Source organism: Dromiciops gliroides, chromosome 5 (assembly GCF_019393635.1).
Source record: "Dromiciops gliroides isolate mDroGli1 chromosome 5, mDroGli1.pri, whole genome shotgun sequence".
Classification (NCBI taxonomy): Eukaryota; Metazoa; Chordata; class Mammalia; order Microbiotheria; family Microbiotheriidae; genus Dromiciops; species Dromiciops gliroides.
Genome location: NC_057865.1, coordinates 301,984,214 through 301,998,976, shown reverse-complemented (window position 1 = coordinate 301,998,976; position 14,763 = coordinate 301,984,214). Strand labels below are relative to the sequence as shown.

Sequence of the window (14,763 nt, the reverse complement as noted above, 5' to 3'; positions counted from 1 at the left end):
ACATTTCCCTTTACATGGAAAGAGATCCAGTGTGCTTTGTTTATTAGCTACCTGCTTCCATCTGACCATCTGACCATCCGTCCGTCCATCCATCCATCTGTCCATCCATCATACCACTGAAAGAACATTTATTAGGTGCTAGTTTTAGTTCCTAAAAGAGTAGACCCTCTGACAGAGGGATAAGCTGTTCCCACTAGTGGCGACAGCTGACAATATGACATGAGGAAGGTATTCACAGAGGTGTGGGGCAAAGGCTGAGTGAGGCCTGAGGGGCAGGTCTTTCCTGCCCTGGAAGAGGTTGCTGGGAGGGTGGGGAGCTTCCAGACTGTGGATGGCCTAGAATGGCAAGGGAATTAATTTGAATGACTCCAGAGGTGTGGCATCTTTGTAAGAAGGTGATTATGGCAGCGGTAGCAGTGGGGAGAGAGGGGAGGCAGCAAGAGTCGTCAGGGGCTGGCTGGTGTCTTGTCTGGAGAGGGACCGCAGATAGCTGTGGTGTCCAGCAGGAGGAGCTCTGCACTACCCTGTCCTTGGCCTTTAGAGAATTCCCCCCAAGGGGTAGAGGGAGAGAGGGAAGAGAAGGAGGGAAGTGTGCAGGCTGGCTGAAGGCCCTGCCCAGTTACCGTCCCTGCTGGGTATTATTCAGCCCCTTCACTCCATGGGTCACGTTTAGAGAAGTGAGGATTTTGCCCGTGCTGTCACCATCCTGGACAGGAAGAGCCTCTCTCCCCTCTTCCCGCTCCCCAGGAGGTCCTGTTTGCCCCTTAAAGGCTGTGTGACCTTGGATGAGTCCCTTCCCTTCCCTGGCTCTCTTTTTCCTCATCCATAAGATGAGGCATCAGGCCAGGTGTCACAGAGCTGGTGAAGCGAGGCCTCCGCTGCGGGGAGCTGCTGAACATCGTGGTCTTTGTTCATTTATCAGGTTTCTCGCTCCTTTTTTCCCCAGTTCTGCTTTCTCTGTCTGAAAGGGCTGGGGCCCACTGTACACTTGTGCCCCGCACTGGCTCCCTCCTGCCCTGGGCTTCTCTCTCATATTGAACCTTCCCAGAGGGAAGCCTGGAAACTGAGGTATTGGGGGGCAGGCAGAGCCTGAGTCTTGGCCTTCATCCCAGCAAGCGGCTCCTCAGCTCTGGCCCCCACAGCTCACTGGTGCCCTGGGGAGGGTCCTTCCATGTCTTTGCCTATGAATGGGGGCTTTCCATAAGAGAGGATGGAAGGCCTAGAGAGAGGCATAATTCTTTGTGTGTGGTGGGGGGGTGGGGCGGCAATGAAGGTTAAGTGACCTGCCCAGGGTCACACAGCTAGTAAATGTCAAGTGTCTGATGAGGCTGGATTTGAACTCAGGTCCTCCTGAATCCAGGGCCGGTGCCATATCTACTGCACCACCTCCCTGCCCTCGAGGCCTAACTCTTGTCTGCCCTGAGTGAGTGTTGTAGCTGAGGGTCTTGAGGGTGCTTTTCCCTCCTGTGCCGAGCACTGCCAGCTTGGCAGAGCCTCTCCTTGTGCCCCATGGACTGGGAGCTGGGCTGATGGGGCGTAGTGATGGGGGTGTCAGGCCTGGCTTTCACTGGCATTGCTCAGGCTGCCTTGTTCCACCAAACACATTTCATCCCAAATTGGGACCCACCCAGTGAGGCACAAGAACCCAAAACAACAAAACCAGTTTTGGAGTCAGGTATATAGTTGTTATGCGCATGTGCCCGTGTGCACGCACACACACGCGCGCACACACACACACACACACACACACACACACACACCCTCTCTTTGGTATGGATTTCATGATTTCAAGATGACAAAGGATGGGGGAGGACATTCTCTGTCTCCCCACTTTGCTGCTGAGGTGACCATGACCAGCTCGTGGGGTGTGACCTCACCAGCCTTGGGCCCAGAGTCAGGGCCTGGCTTCTGGGTGGCTGTTGCCTCACACTCCCTAGGACCCTGGCCAGGCACGAGGCTTCTTTGCTCAGGAGCCCATCTGTGGAGCGATAGATTGTTGAGTAGCCAGATAAACGTACATTGTCGAGTAAGATTGTCTTCAGACCCAAGAGTGGTGGTCCCTCTCACAGCCAGAGCACATTCAGCCTCGGCTGCTGACGGAGATCGCCCTTGGGGATGGCAATTAGCGTCTTCCCAGGGACCTTTGGGTCTTTGTGAGGGGCCTTGCACGTTGGAAAGCTTGCCAAAGACAGCCTTTGCGGAAGAGTTTTTTCCTCCAGCCATAATCACCAGCATTTATCCTGCCGTAGCTGGAGTAATAACTTGTCCTGACTCAGCTTTCAGTGTAGCAAAGAGGACACGTTTGTGGTGGCAGAAAAATAGATGTCTCTGGGTCTATCGCACAGCCCACACCAGCTCCCCGTGCGCACAGTGAGCCAGCAGGTAGCAAGCACAGGAAACTCTTGTGGCGTTGAGATGAAAAGACCCATGTGCTTTTCTTTGCAGGAAGCCCTGGCTACAATCAGGCTTCTCCATGTCCTTTGTGAAATGACCGCCAACTGTGAGCTGCTAGGCCCCTTACAAGCTTTCCCGGGGCTCCTCGAGACTGTAGTTGGTGAGTGGATGTTGGTCTGTGGAAGTCACTGGTTACACGGTCACTGTCCATGCAAATGTGCCGCTAATCTCCTACCTACCATTTTGTTTTAATCCAGGGTGCATTTGTGGCTCATTAATTCTACCTCCCAGATGTCTCATTTTGAGTAGGAAAAGCAAGCAGTTGTCAGAAACATCTGCCACTTACTGTGTGTTCACACAGTCAGTCATTTCTCTGTATGATGTCTCTGAGATTCCTCCATGTGTTTTCCCATAAATACTTGAGGTTTATTCAGAACTCACAGTGGTCCTCTTACGTTGCCTTGGAACCTGGCTAGATTCTTGGTGAGGGCCAGGCTCTTTTCCCTCTCCCGGGGCATGTCTTGTTAGAGACAAGTCCAAGGGGCAGGTCTTTAGACTCTGCCCACTCGGGAGTTCCCCTCTTGGTGCTCATGGGTGAACACCCCTGCCATGACCCTCTTAGGCTCACCGCGCCGTCACCTGACCATGGAATTCCCAGGTGCACCCTCCTGTTGATGAAAGTCGCTGGGTTCCTCTTCATGGGAGGGCTTGGCTCCCCCCTTCCCCCTGTACTTTGGACGGTCTGGCTTTGGTGTTGAAAGTGGCCCCAGCAGTTCAGTTCAGCCAACACTGATTGGGCGCCTGCTGTCGGTCACCCCCTCTGCTGGGATCCCACGGTGGCCTCTTCTCTCACAGGAACTTTGTCGCCTTCTTAACAGAGATCTTACAGTTGACTCACCTGGCCGGGAAGCAGACCCCAAATGTCTTCACAGCTACTGCTTGTATGCGAGGTGATGGGGATGTCTCCAACCCTGCGATGGGCTTCAAGTCACACCTCGTGCGCTTGATTGGGAACCTGTGCTACAAGAATACAAAAAACCAAGACAAGGTAGGCTTGCCTGGGTCTGCGTGTGTGTCCCGGAGACTGTGAGGGGTGGTCGTGTGTTTGTCTAGGGGCAGCGCCCCAGACTGAGAGCCAGAGGACCAGTTGTGATGTCAGACTGGTCCCTTCCTCTCTCTGGGCCTTGCAATGGATGGCAGAGATAGCCCCGAGCTCCCTTCCGGCCCTGCATCTAGGGCTCTTTGATGGTGGTGTTTCCCATTGGCTCTGATAGTGGACTCTGTCAGTTTACTGAAGGGAGTCCTCTCCACAGGCCGCCAGGGAGCACGCCTGCTGCCAGGACAGTGTCGGTGCGGGGACCTCTCAGTGGGATGGCTCCCTCGGCTAGTGCGCTTGCTCTGCGGCTGAGTCACCTGGGAGGGTTCTCTCCCCACTTTGCTGGGCCAGAGAGAATACACCCGGGCTGCCCATTGGGCTTTCCTTACCACGGGGTGGTTTATCCAGAATGAAGGGGAGAATGTGGGCAGCCACAGACGCAGGGGGAGCAGGTAGTGCTGCGATGCAGTGTGGCCAGATGGCAGGGACTCCCAAACCCTTGTGCTGGCTGCCACGGCAGGAGGTTAATTGTGTGCCATGGGAGGGGACAGCATGAGAAGCTCATACACACACACACACACACACGTGGACGGACAGGCACACATGTGCTCAGATAGGCACACATATGTGTGCAAAGCAGGCACACACATACACATGTGTGCACAGGCAGGCACACACTTGTGCATGGGCAGGCACACATATACACACATGTGCACGGGCAGGCACACACCTGTGTCAGTTTTCCAGCAGCATTGTGATGTCTAGTTTAGGTTCTGCCCCCCCACCCTTATTGAGAGGCATGAGGGGCTTGGCACAGCTGGTCTCTAAGGCCCGTTGGCCCCCAGTCAAAGGCTCCTCTGGTTTATGAAAGGACACAGATAGATGCTACTCAGCAGCCAAGACCGGAGGGGCCGCGATCTGTATCATTGGAGGGCAGGCTGACACTGAGGAGGTCACGGAGCTAGCCGACCCTGAGGCTGAGGGAGGTTTCATTTAACTGACAGTCGTTGTTTGCTCAGTTGAAAAATGTATTGATTCATCCGCTCACCGTTGGCACTCAGCGGTGGCTTGGCCTTGGGCAAGGCTTCTACCTCCTGTGGGCCTCAGTTTCATCCTCTGTAGAGTGGGGGATGTCAGTGCTCCCCTCAGGGTTGGAACGCTGGGCCGCAGTCAGACCAGCAGTCGGGGCTGAACGTGGGGTTGGACTGGGCCCTGGCCCACACGAGAAAACATCTAGACTGGGTGAGGGCCTCTGGGGTTGTCCCACCCATGGCCTGTCTCTCCATTTTATTGGGAAGCTGTGGTGGGTGCCCAGAGGCCTTGGGGGCACAGCTGTGATGACGGGTGCTGTCCCTGCCCCTTGAGGGACTAGCCTGGAGCATCCCCAGAGAAAGATGGAGGGCAGGGAAGAGGAGGAAAGGGACAGATGAGAAAGGGCTCCGGGAGATGTGTGTGTGCGTGCATATGCATGTGTGCATACATGTGCGTGTGTGTGTGCGTGGGTCAGGGCAGGGTGTCTGAGTGGGGATGGGGATTTTGGGTGCACGGGCAGAGCGTCTGGAGGCCACAGAGCCTCCTGCGCCCATCCCCACCCGGCCCTTGGCATCGGGGCTGAGGCTGGCTCCCCGAGGGTGGGCTCTTCTTGGATCGGGTGTCTCTGGACCACCCGCTGTGCTGGCAGCACAGCGTGCTTGGCAGCCATCCTTGTCAAAGGAAGGCTGGTCCCCCCAGAGCGGGGAGAGGGTTAGAGTTAGAGGAGGTAGTGAGCGCTCCATCTCTGGAGGCCTTTCAGAGCCTCCCAGGGAGCTAGCATCAGGTCAGATGAGACTGCCTCTGGCCAAGCGCCTCCTCGGGGACGGTCTGGCCTGGTCCTGGCTGATGGGGGAGCATCCGCACTGGCCTACCGTCCCTGTTGGACCGCAGGCTTTTCCTCTGTCAACCTCGGCTTATTGATTGAGAGACTGCATGTGCAGGCAAGGTCTGGCTTGCTGCCAATTCCATTTCTTTGTAATGTAATCCCAGTTCAAGAAATATGTCAAAATTCATCAATCAAGCTGTCACTGTGTTTTTCCTTAGCTTACAGTTCCTGTTACAGTAAATGAAATTAAAATTCCTGTTCAGAGGAGCCTTCCCATGACTGGGTCACATGGGGGAAGGTTTAGGTCTGGGCGAGTCTTCTCTCTGCCCTCCTGCTGGGGAGGGCCCGGCCAGCTCATCTCCAGGCGGCTCCCGCTGGGGAGGTAAGGGTCCCCTCTCCTGTTCCCTCTGTCCGGTTTGGAGCAGAGCATCTGATGGACGCTCATATTGGTCAGAGCCCTGCTCCTCTATCCCCATTTTCCAGACGAGGAGACACACCGGACAGAGGATTTGCCCAGAATTGTGCAGGAACGCCTGCCGTCCTCTGCGGCCCTTCCTTTGTAGCTAGTGGGAGCTTTCCATCCCACAGCCCCGTCAAGCCTGGAATAGAAGCCTTGTCAGCTGCAGTTTGTAGATTGGTCAGTGTGCAGCAGAGCTCAGTCTCGAACCTGGGTCTTCTGCCCCAACTCAGGGGAGAGATATGGCTTCTGCTCAACCAGAAGTGCCAGGGAGCTGGTGGAGAGGCTTCACCTTTGGGAGGTCCCATCACCAGTCAGTGGCAGAGCTGGGCCTCCCTCTGGACCTCTGCTGGGTTTCCCAGGGCCCCTGACTAGGGCAGGGGACAGAAACCAGCCGTGGGGCCCTGGGTCCTGTGGAGTGGCGGGCACGGTGTCTGGGGCGGCTCTGGCAGGGGCGGCGGGGCACCGGCTGGCCCCCGGAAGGTTTCTGACTCCTGAGACAGCGCCTGCCTTCGATGGCTGTTGGCTCCTCTGCAGCTCCCCACTCCTCTGCTTTGGGTGGAAGAGAAGTGGCCAGAAGAGGCCCAGACCACTTTGATCTTGGCGCACAGTCGGCATTTTGCTCGCAGCGACCACAATTAAGGCGCTCAAAAGGGCCTCGCGACGGAAGGCTTTTTTTTTCCCTCACCGCTTCAAGAAATATGGATTGCTCGTCTTGCTCTGTCGGAACTTAATTTTGTATCCATCAGATAAAGGATTAGAGGAGCCCCCTCCAAAGCGTGGTCTCGGCGAGCGAGCGAGCGAGCGGGTAAGAGAGGGAGCGCTTCACGGGTTCCTGCTGGAATAGTTTGCAGGGAAACGTCGTGTGCTTGGGAATGCCTCTCTGCACTCTGCTTCTAGCACTGGGGACAGCTCTGGGCCCCTTTGGGCTCCCTCCTTCCCTGGCTCCTTCCTCCCCTTGGATGTGGCGGCTCCCTCCGTTAGGGAGCATGTTCCTAAGGGCAGGGGTGTCTTGGCTTTTTGCTCTCTGTGTGTTCCTGGTGTGGAGCACAGGACCCAGCATACACTAGGGGCATAATGAATGCTGGTTGTTTGCTTTGGCTCTGCACCCTGTAGTCAGACATGCGGCCCGGGGACATGGGCAGAACCAGGAAATGTTTGACAAAACAAAGACTTGGATGGCAGATCATGTGAACCTGTGGTTTCCTAAGTTAATGTGCAGCTGCAAGGATCCTTGGGTAGGAAGAGTCCTGGGCCAGGAGTCAGAAGCCCCAGGTTTGGCGGCCCCACTAACCCTGACCCGTCCTGGCTGACAGCCTCAGTTTCTCCAGGATGCTGGCATGAGGCTGCTCAAGGGGAAGCAGCCCCTTGAGGGGACAGCCCTGCCTTAGTGATGATGGGTGCCTCTCCTTCCATGAGCCCTCCCCGAAGCTCCTGTTGTCAGGGCCCAAGGCCCGGGATCTCCTGTCACGAAGAGTCACTTTCTGAGTTTTTACAGGAAATCAAGAACCACCCTCTGGCGACACGGGCTTGTCTCTACCAGGAGGCGCATTCAGCAGTCGGTACCGATGCCCCCTGAGTTCTTTACCACCAAAAAGATGGCCGCTCTGCATCGATTATAGGTCTGGGACCCCTTCCCCGGCCCCCTCCGGGCACAGACCACCCCCGTGGGCATTCCCACACATACCCAGCTTGTCTTTCCTTTCATTGTTGGTCTCTGACCAGCTGTCCTTGGTGAATTGAGGGCTTGGCACAGACTTCTAGCTGGGCTGTCGCGGCCTCTCTTCTGCTTTGAGCCACATTGATTTTGTTTGTGCAGAAGGTTTGTTGTTGCATGTAATCTGAGGTGCCCCCGGCTTTTTCACGGTGCCCGCTGTCCCTTGGGTGGTTACCCTTCCTTAGCTGTGGCCATGCGAGTGAGGCATCTCCTGTTCTCATCTTTTAAAGCGTGGTCTTGTGTAGTTGAGGCCTTTGTGGGATGTGGGGTAGGACGCCGGGGGCCGGCTTGGGCCCCTCTCCAAACTGGAGGCCTCAGAGGGGGTGCTGTGATGCGAGAAGGCCGCCGGATGGCAGGGATGCTCCAGGGAGAATTGGGGGGATGGGAGGTGCACAGCTGCCTGGGGAGGAAGGAGACTCGGTCCTGACCCAGGCTGCTTCTTGGATGTTGCAGACAAGTGGCCGATCTGCACTAGTGGAGGGCATTCCGCTCCCCCACCCCAGAGAGCCGTGGTGGTGGTGATGTCTGATGGCCGGGATGGGGCCGTCCCTGGAGCTCGTAGATGAAGCCTGACTTGTGTGCGGTGACTTTCCTCCCAATTGTTTGGGTGCCTCTTTGCTGCTTGTTAGACACCCAGCACCACAGCGACTGACAAAATGGGCAGCCAGGGAGGCCTCCTGGCTCAGAGACTCTCTGGGCTTTTGTGCTGGCCCTCACAGCCCCGCGGGCACCTTCCCACAGCTGGACCCAGGCCCCCTCCACACCTCAGGGCTCTGTCTGGTCGCATTCCTGGGCAGCTGAAGGCCCCCGCGGCCTAATTGGGACGGCTTGGCTGACCCTTGGCTGTCCCCTGGTCTCAGGCCTCCCAGTCCAAGTGCTCAGGATCACCACGATGCAGCATCTGAGACACGACCATCAGTCAGTCGTTCAGCAAACATTTATTATTTCCCTCTACATACTCGGCAGCGTTCCAGGCACTGGGATAGAGGGACAATGCCCAACAGAGGATGATTTCTAGACTACTCGAAGGCCCCTGCGCCTTTCATTAGCCGACCTCCTCCGGGGAAGCCCAGGGTGACCTTTCCCATGTCAGCCACTTTTACTGGCTCCCAAAAGGCATTTCCGAGTGCGGTTGGTGCATTGACAGCACACTGGCCACAGTTGAGGCTGACGCTCCTGTCCAGCTATGAGGAAAGGACACACCCTCGGTGTTTGCTCAGGGACGGCAGTGGGCTGGACCCAGTCCCCTCGTGACTCAGCTGGGCAGTGGCCACAGAGCAGAGGGAAGCAGACTTTTGCCCCCCTCCTTCGGCACAGAGCCGCCAGGCCCAAGAAATGGGCTGGGGCTCCAACCTCAGCTGGTGGGTCCTGAGAGATGTCCAAGCATCTCCTGCCGTGCCTGGCCTTCATCTATCAGAGACCCTTCCCTGCCTCGGCAAACTCAGTGACTTGTGGCCAGGGTAGGGCCAGAGGGAGACTCGGAGGCCGTGCGGCCCTCTGGGGGATGGCCCTCACCATTCAGAGCTCTCCAGGCCCTTGGCTGAGATTGTCCTCCTCCCAACCCTCGGGGACCCGGTCCCATATTTCCTAAACCAAGCATGGCTTCTGGCCCCAGTCAGGCCAAGGGGGACAGCAGATAGAGAGCGGCATTGCCCATCCTGAGTGACAGACAGCGGGGGTAGCCCTGACATTCACAGGCTTTCGGTGTCTGGGAGCTGGAGGCGTGGCCCACCTGCGGCAGGGGAGTATGCCCAGCCACCCCCAGGGGCCTCCTGCCAGGCAGCTGGATGCCCAGGCCCGGGTCTTGGGGAAGCCTCAGAGGCCAGTCAAGGAGGGCCCTGTGCCCTGGGAGCCCACCAGGCAGGGAGCCGGGCCTTGAGGCCACCACGGCCTGACAGTTAGGATGCCTTTTCTTGACAGGGACTCGGCATTTGGCTTTCTGGCTTCATTAGACTCTCTACTGGTCAGTAGTGGGAGTGCGTGCATATGGGAAGTCTCAGGAAAAGCCCGAGACTCCCCACCTGTCCCTTCCTTTGGTATCAGAACACCTCACGCCCACCCCACCAAAGGAGGGAGGGCCCTTCCCCCCTGCCTCCCTTCCTCCCTCCCTCCCCCGACCCATCCAGAGTGCACCGACGCTGCTGCCCCGCAGGAGATCTTAGAAATGAGCAAAGAAGCCCGGCCCCTCCGCTCAAGGCGTAAGTGGGGAGGAAGAGCCAGGGGGTTTCTGTTCTTTAAAACTGGGCCTTGCCCTGGTCTGACTGACAGAGCCCTGGGTCGGTTTTGAAATCGGGCTGATTGTTCCATCTCCCCTGAGTCTTATTTTGGCGCAGTTTTGGACACAGCCTCCCGCTGCGCCACTGGTGCCTTTGAACCTGTCCCTGACCCAGGACCCAGAGGGATGAGGGCCCCGTGCCTGGGCCCAGAGGAAATGGCTGAGAGTGCTTGTGGATTGCTCACTGACCTGACTGCTCCTGGCACTTCTGAGAAGCAGTGGAGTCAGGCGCTTCACCTGTTGAATTCCTGCCTGCCTCTCCCGGGAAGCCTTCCCTGATTGTCTCCTTGCCTTGTCCCATCTTTTGGGGGGTAGTAAGGCAGACCGGGGCTCTCCCCAGCACCTGGCCCAGGGCTCAGCACCCATGAGACCCTTGACTAGTGTTGGTTGTATTGTACCACGTCTATTTGAACTAGGGAGGGCATTTTCAAAGAGGCTCCTGGTTGAAGATAAAGCAGAGCGTTTATGGAGATGCTGTCTCTCCCCCAGCAGTGGTGCTGGGGAGGGGCAAAGCCCCGAGAGGTCCTGGGAGGGTCACTGCCCATCCCCTGTAGACAGAATGAAGCCGTGACTGAAGGAAACATCTGAGCACATGTAAGACTGATGGAGCCCAGGGGCAGCTAGGTGGCAGAGTGGATAAAGCACTGGCCTTGGATTCAGGAAGACCTGAGTTCAAATATGGCCTCAGACACTTGACACTTACTAGCTGTGTGACCCTGGGCAAGTCACTTAACCCTCATTGCCCCTCCAAAAAACCAAAAAAAGACCGATGGAGCCCAGGCTGGCCCGGGCACGAGGCTTCTTGTTTGGCTGTCTCCCCTTGGCCTGAGTGGTCCACATAGATATGAATTTTCTCCCAGAGAGAGAGGCCTCTCGTAGCCCCTTAGAACACATCCCAAGTGCTGGCCCTTACTCTGGGAGGCCCCAGATCCCCAGCCCTTGGGCCTTGAGGCCGAGGGAGACCAGCTGGTGTAGGCACTTGGGGCAGGGTTGGTCGTGGAAGACCAAGGCCTCTGGGCCCTGGTGCTCTTGTTAATACTCAGGCCTTCTGGCACCCCTTGTCTCCTCTGCTTCACGTGCCTGATGCATTCCAGCTCACTTAACGCTGCCACTGTGGGGGAAGTCTTCACCTTCTGCTTGGCCCCTTCCCGTCCCGGTGGGCCAGCTGGGCCTGAGGCGGGAGGGAGGGTGTCTCTGTGTACTTCATGTGTCCAGCCGTTCATCCAGCAGGGGCATTAGACAGACATGGGGTGCCAACCCCATGCCCTGCTGCCCGTGGAATTTGGTCAGGAGGGCATCCACGTTGGGAGGACCTGGCTCTCTGTCTTCCCTCTGTAACCGCTTCTCTCCCATTTGCCCTGTCTGTATGCTGTCTGTACCCAGCTGCTTGTAGGTTCTCTCCCCTGTCAGAGCTCCTCCAGGTCAGGGCCTGGCACTGTAGACAGTAGGTATCTACTGTTGACTGACTGACTGACTGACTGACTGGTATCAGAGAGCACAGGGCTCCAGAGTGGACCGAAGGCCTTGCTTTAGTGGGAAAAATGTTGACCTATGCTGGGCCTCAGACACCCTCCACTACACCCCCCACCCAAACTCTCAGCTGTGTGACTCTGAGCCAGTGCCTTCCCCTCTCTGGGCTTCAGTGTTCTCTGTCAAATGGGAATAGGAGCCTTGGTCACCTGTGCAGTGCCAAGGGGCACCAGCCTCCAGATCAGCCCCACTGGGAACCTAAGCCAAGGATATAATAAACAGCAAACACTTTTTTAAAAAGCAAAACCCAGCCATTCCAGGGAGATGGTGAGAAGCTGCCCAGGGTGAACGGTTGGGCAGCCCAGCCAGCTGGCAGCAGACACTGGGGTAGAGATGCCCAGAGGCCCATGTCATCGAGAGGACACAGAGCTGGGGGCAGGGACTCTCAGAGGTCCCATAGGCCTGTGCTGCTCATCTGACAAGGAAGGGACTTAGCCAGGGTCATCTGAATCCAGTGGGTCTGCTGACTCCAAGCCTGAGGTGCAGACTGGGGGTGGGCATAAGCTGAGCCTGGGTCCCCCTGGTTCCCTGCTCCGAGGCATCTTGTTTCTCCATCCCTGACCCTGGATGTTCCAAGAAGGCAGGGCAGACAGGGCGCACTCAGGAGGCCGCAGAAATAGCTCCTGGGCACAGAAAAGGTGAGTCACTGGAGTGTAGGAAGTGGGTGCTGGCACAGGGCACCTGGCTTCAAGCAGGGTGTCTGGGTGGGAGCCCGGAGCCCGGGCGGGAGCAGAGATACACAGCCCATTAGCCTGCTGGGCCCTCATCGGCCCATCCCATTTTTCCCATGGGATCTGGCAGTCCTGGCCCCCGCCCCATCGACATCCATGGTCCCCACAGGGGACCACAGAAGCGTGATGTTGCAAGACATTAAGAGCCAGGGTGGAAAAACCCAAGTGAGGCAGGGCCTGAGAACGGTGACATTTGGTTATTCTTTAGCTGTTTTGATTCTGCACAAACAGGGAGCTGTGGACTTGGAGAATCATGCTCTGAAACGGTTCTCGTCGAGGGCCCTGGTCAGGGGGGCTGCTCCAGAGCCCTGCTCCCTCTGGAGGCTGGAGGGCAGCATCCTCTCCTCACCATCCTTTGTCCTTGTGACAAAAACAAATTTTGCTGCGTTTCTATAGAGCTTTTTTTTTTTCTTCCCCCAGCAGGGAAGGCAGTGGTGGTGGTGGTGGGGGTCTTCTGGGTCTGAGGAAAGCCCTGACATGGGTGAGTAGGGCATCATCTCCATGTTGCCTCCTCAGTGAGGACAGCCCAGCCCTGCCTGGCCTCCTTGGGTGCCCTTGGCAGGTAGCCTAGCCTAGTGGTTAGAGCCTGAGCCAGGACCGGTTCCATACAGAGGGACGATAGATGGAGATCTGGCAGCGACCTAAGAGGCCAGTGAGCCCGAACGCTTTGTCTCACAGAGGAGGGATCAAAGGCCGGGGAGATGAAGGGCCTTGTCCAAGGTGCCAGAGGGAGGCTTGGAACAAGGGAGGACATTTTCATCTTGTTTTCCAAATATTTTGTGCTGAGTTTTTGCCTCTCTTAGAAATCTTTGTCAGTGCCATTCACTAAATAAAGGGAGGAAATAAGGAACACCAGAAAATATAGATGGTGGTTTTACCCAGAGAAAGCAATGACCACCTAAAGCTGACAACAGGACGGTCACTTCCCTCTAGAATTGGTTCCATCAAAGGCCCTGTGCTCAGAGCAGCAACTTCCTACCTGGACCCCTGAGAAACAAGCTTGGATGTGGCTGAGCCTGTGACGATGTTGATGTTTCTGTACAAGCAGGTCCCTTGGGTGCAGCTAGGTGGTACAGTGGATAAGGCACTGGCCCTGGATTCAGGATGACCTGAGTCCAAATCTGGCCTCAGACACTTGACACTTACTAGCTGTGTGACCTTGGGCAAGTCACTTAACCCTCATTGCCCCTCCAAAAAAAAACTCCCCCCAAACCCCAAAACAAGCAGGTCCCTTCATTGATCTCATTGGGGTAGCTCCACATTGCTTTCTAGAATGACTAGATCAGCTCCACCAACCATGTACTAGTGTGCCTATTTTCCCACAGCCGCTCCAGCATTGGCCATTTTCCTTTTTTGTCAATTTAGCCAACCTGATGGTTATGAGGGGGTACCATAAGGTTGTTTTATAATTTGTATATCCATAATTATTAGTGATTTGGAATATATTTTTCAGTTAGTTATTGATAGCTTGGATTTCTTCCTCTGAAAACTATTTAGTCATTATCCTTTGACCATTTTTCAGTTGGGAAATGCCTCTTATCTTATAAAGTTGACTAATTTCCCATATATGTATGGGTCACATTTATAAGAGATCTATCTATATATCTATCTTATAAACGTGATCTATATCAGACAAACTTGCTGCAAAGGTTCCCCCCCCCCGTTATCTACTTTTCTTGTAATTTAAGATTCATTGGTTTTGTTGGTATAAAAAAATTTTTTTTTTAATTATGTAATAAAATCCATCCATTTTACCTTCTGTCACTCTCTTTATCTCTTGTTTGGCCAAGAAGTCTTCCTCTAACCACAGATCTGACAGGTAATTTCTTCCGTGTTTCTTTAATTTATTTCTGATGTCAGACTTTAGGTTTAAGTCATGTACCCATTTGGAGCTTGGTGTGATATATGGTATGAGAAGCTGGTCTACACCTAGTTTCTGCCAGATTATTTTCCAGTTTTCCCAACAGTTTCTGTCACCTGGTGAGTTCTTGCCCCATTAGCTGGAATCTTTGGGTTTATCAAACACCAGATCCCTGTGCTCATTTGCTTCTGCATATCGTGTCCTTAATCTATTTCATTGATTGACCTTTCTAGTTCTTGCCCAGTGACAACTTGTTGTGATGATTGGAGACTTGTAGTACAGTTGGAGATCTGTTACTGCTAGGTCCCCTTTCTGTTTGTTTAGTGTTTACTTATTCCTTTGATATCTTTTGCCTTTTGTTCTTCCAGACGAATCTTGCTATTATTTTCTCTAGCTCTGTAAAGTAGTTTGATTGATATAGCACTGGATAAGTATATCAGTTTGAGAAGTATTGTCATTTTTATTATATTGGCTTGGCCTACCCACAAGCACTGAGTACCTCTCCCATTGTTTGGCTCTGTGAACCACTGCCTGTGGAGTGTGCATGTGAAGGCACTTGGGATTGAAGATCGTCTCGTTCTGCAGAAAAGAACACTGAGGCTTTCTATAGTGAAGCCGCGTGCTCAGGTTCACGTGGCGAGTAAGGAGCAGAACCGCACTTGAGTCCAGGTCTTCTGATTGCAAATCTGGTGCTTGCTTCTGCATCAGAAGCTGCTTCCTCTGACACGGTTTCTTCCATCATAACGTTGGACATTTTCATTCCTATTCCCATTTAGTCCCGGAGGGTCAAGTGAGAAAATATATAAAAGACATCTTGTAAAATGTAGACACCATAAAAATGATA

General features: G+C 55.0%; 1 protein-coding gene across 2 annotated transcripts in view; it reads left to right on the top strand.

Annotated features, from left to right (window-relative positions):
• Positions 1 to 14,763, top strand: part of ATXN10 (ataxin 10) — an 84,110-nt gene that overhangs the window by 48,475 nt on the left and 20,872 nt on the right. For both annotated transcript variants that reach the window (XM_043969399.1, XM_043969400.1), the window contains exons 8-9: positions 2,446 to 2,554; positions 3,273 to 3,442. In XM_043969399.1, the coding sequence (XP_043825334.1) occupies positions 2,446 to 2,554; positions 3,273 to 3,442 (279 nt within the window). The remainder of the gene's footprint in view (positions 1 to 2,445; positions 2,555 to 3,272; positions 3,443 to 14,763) is intronic.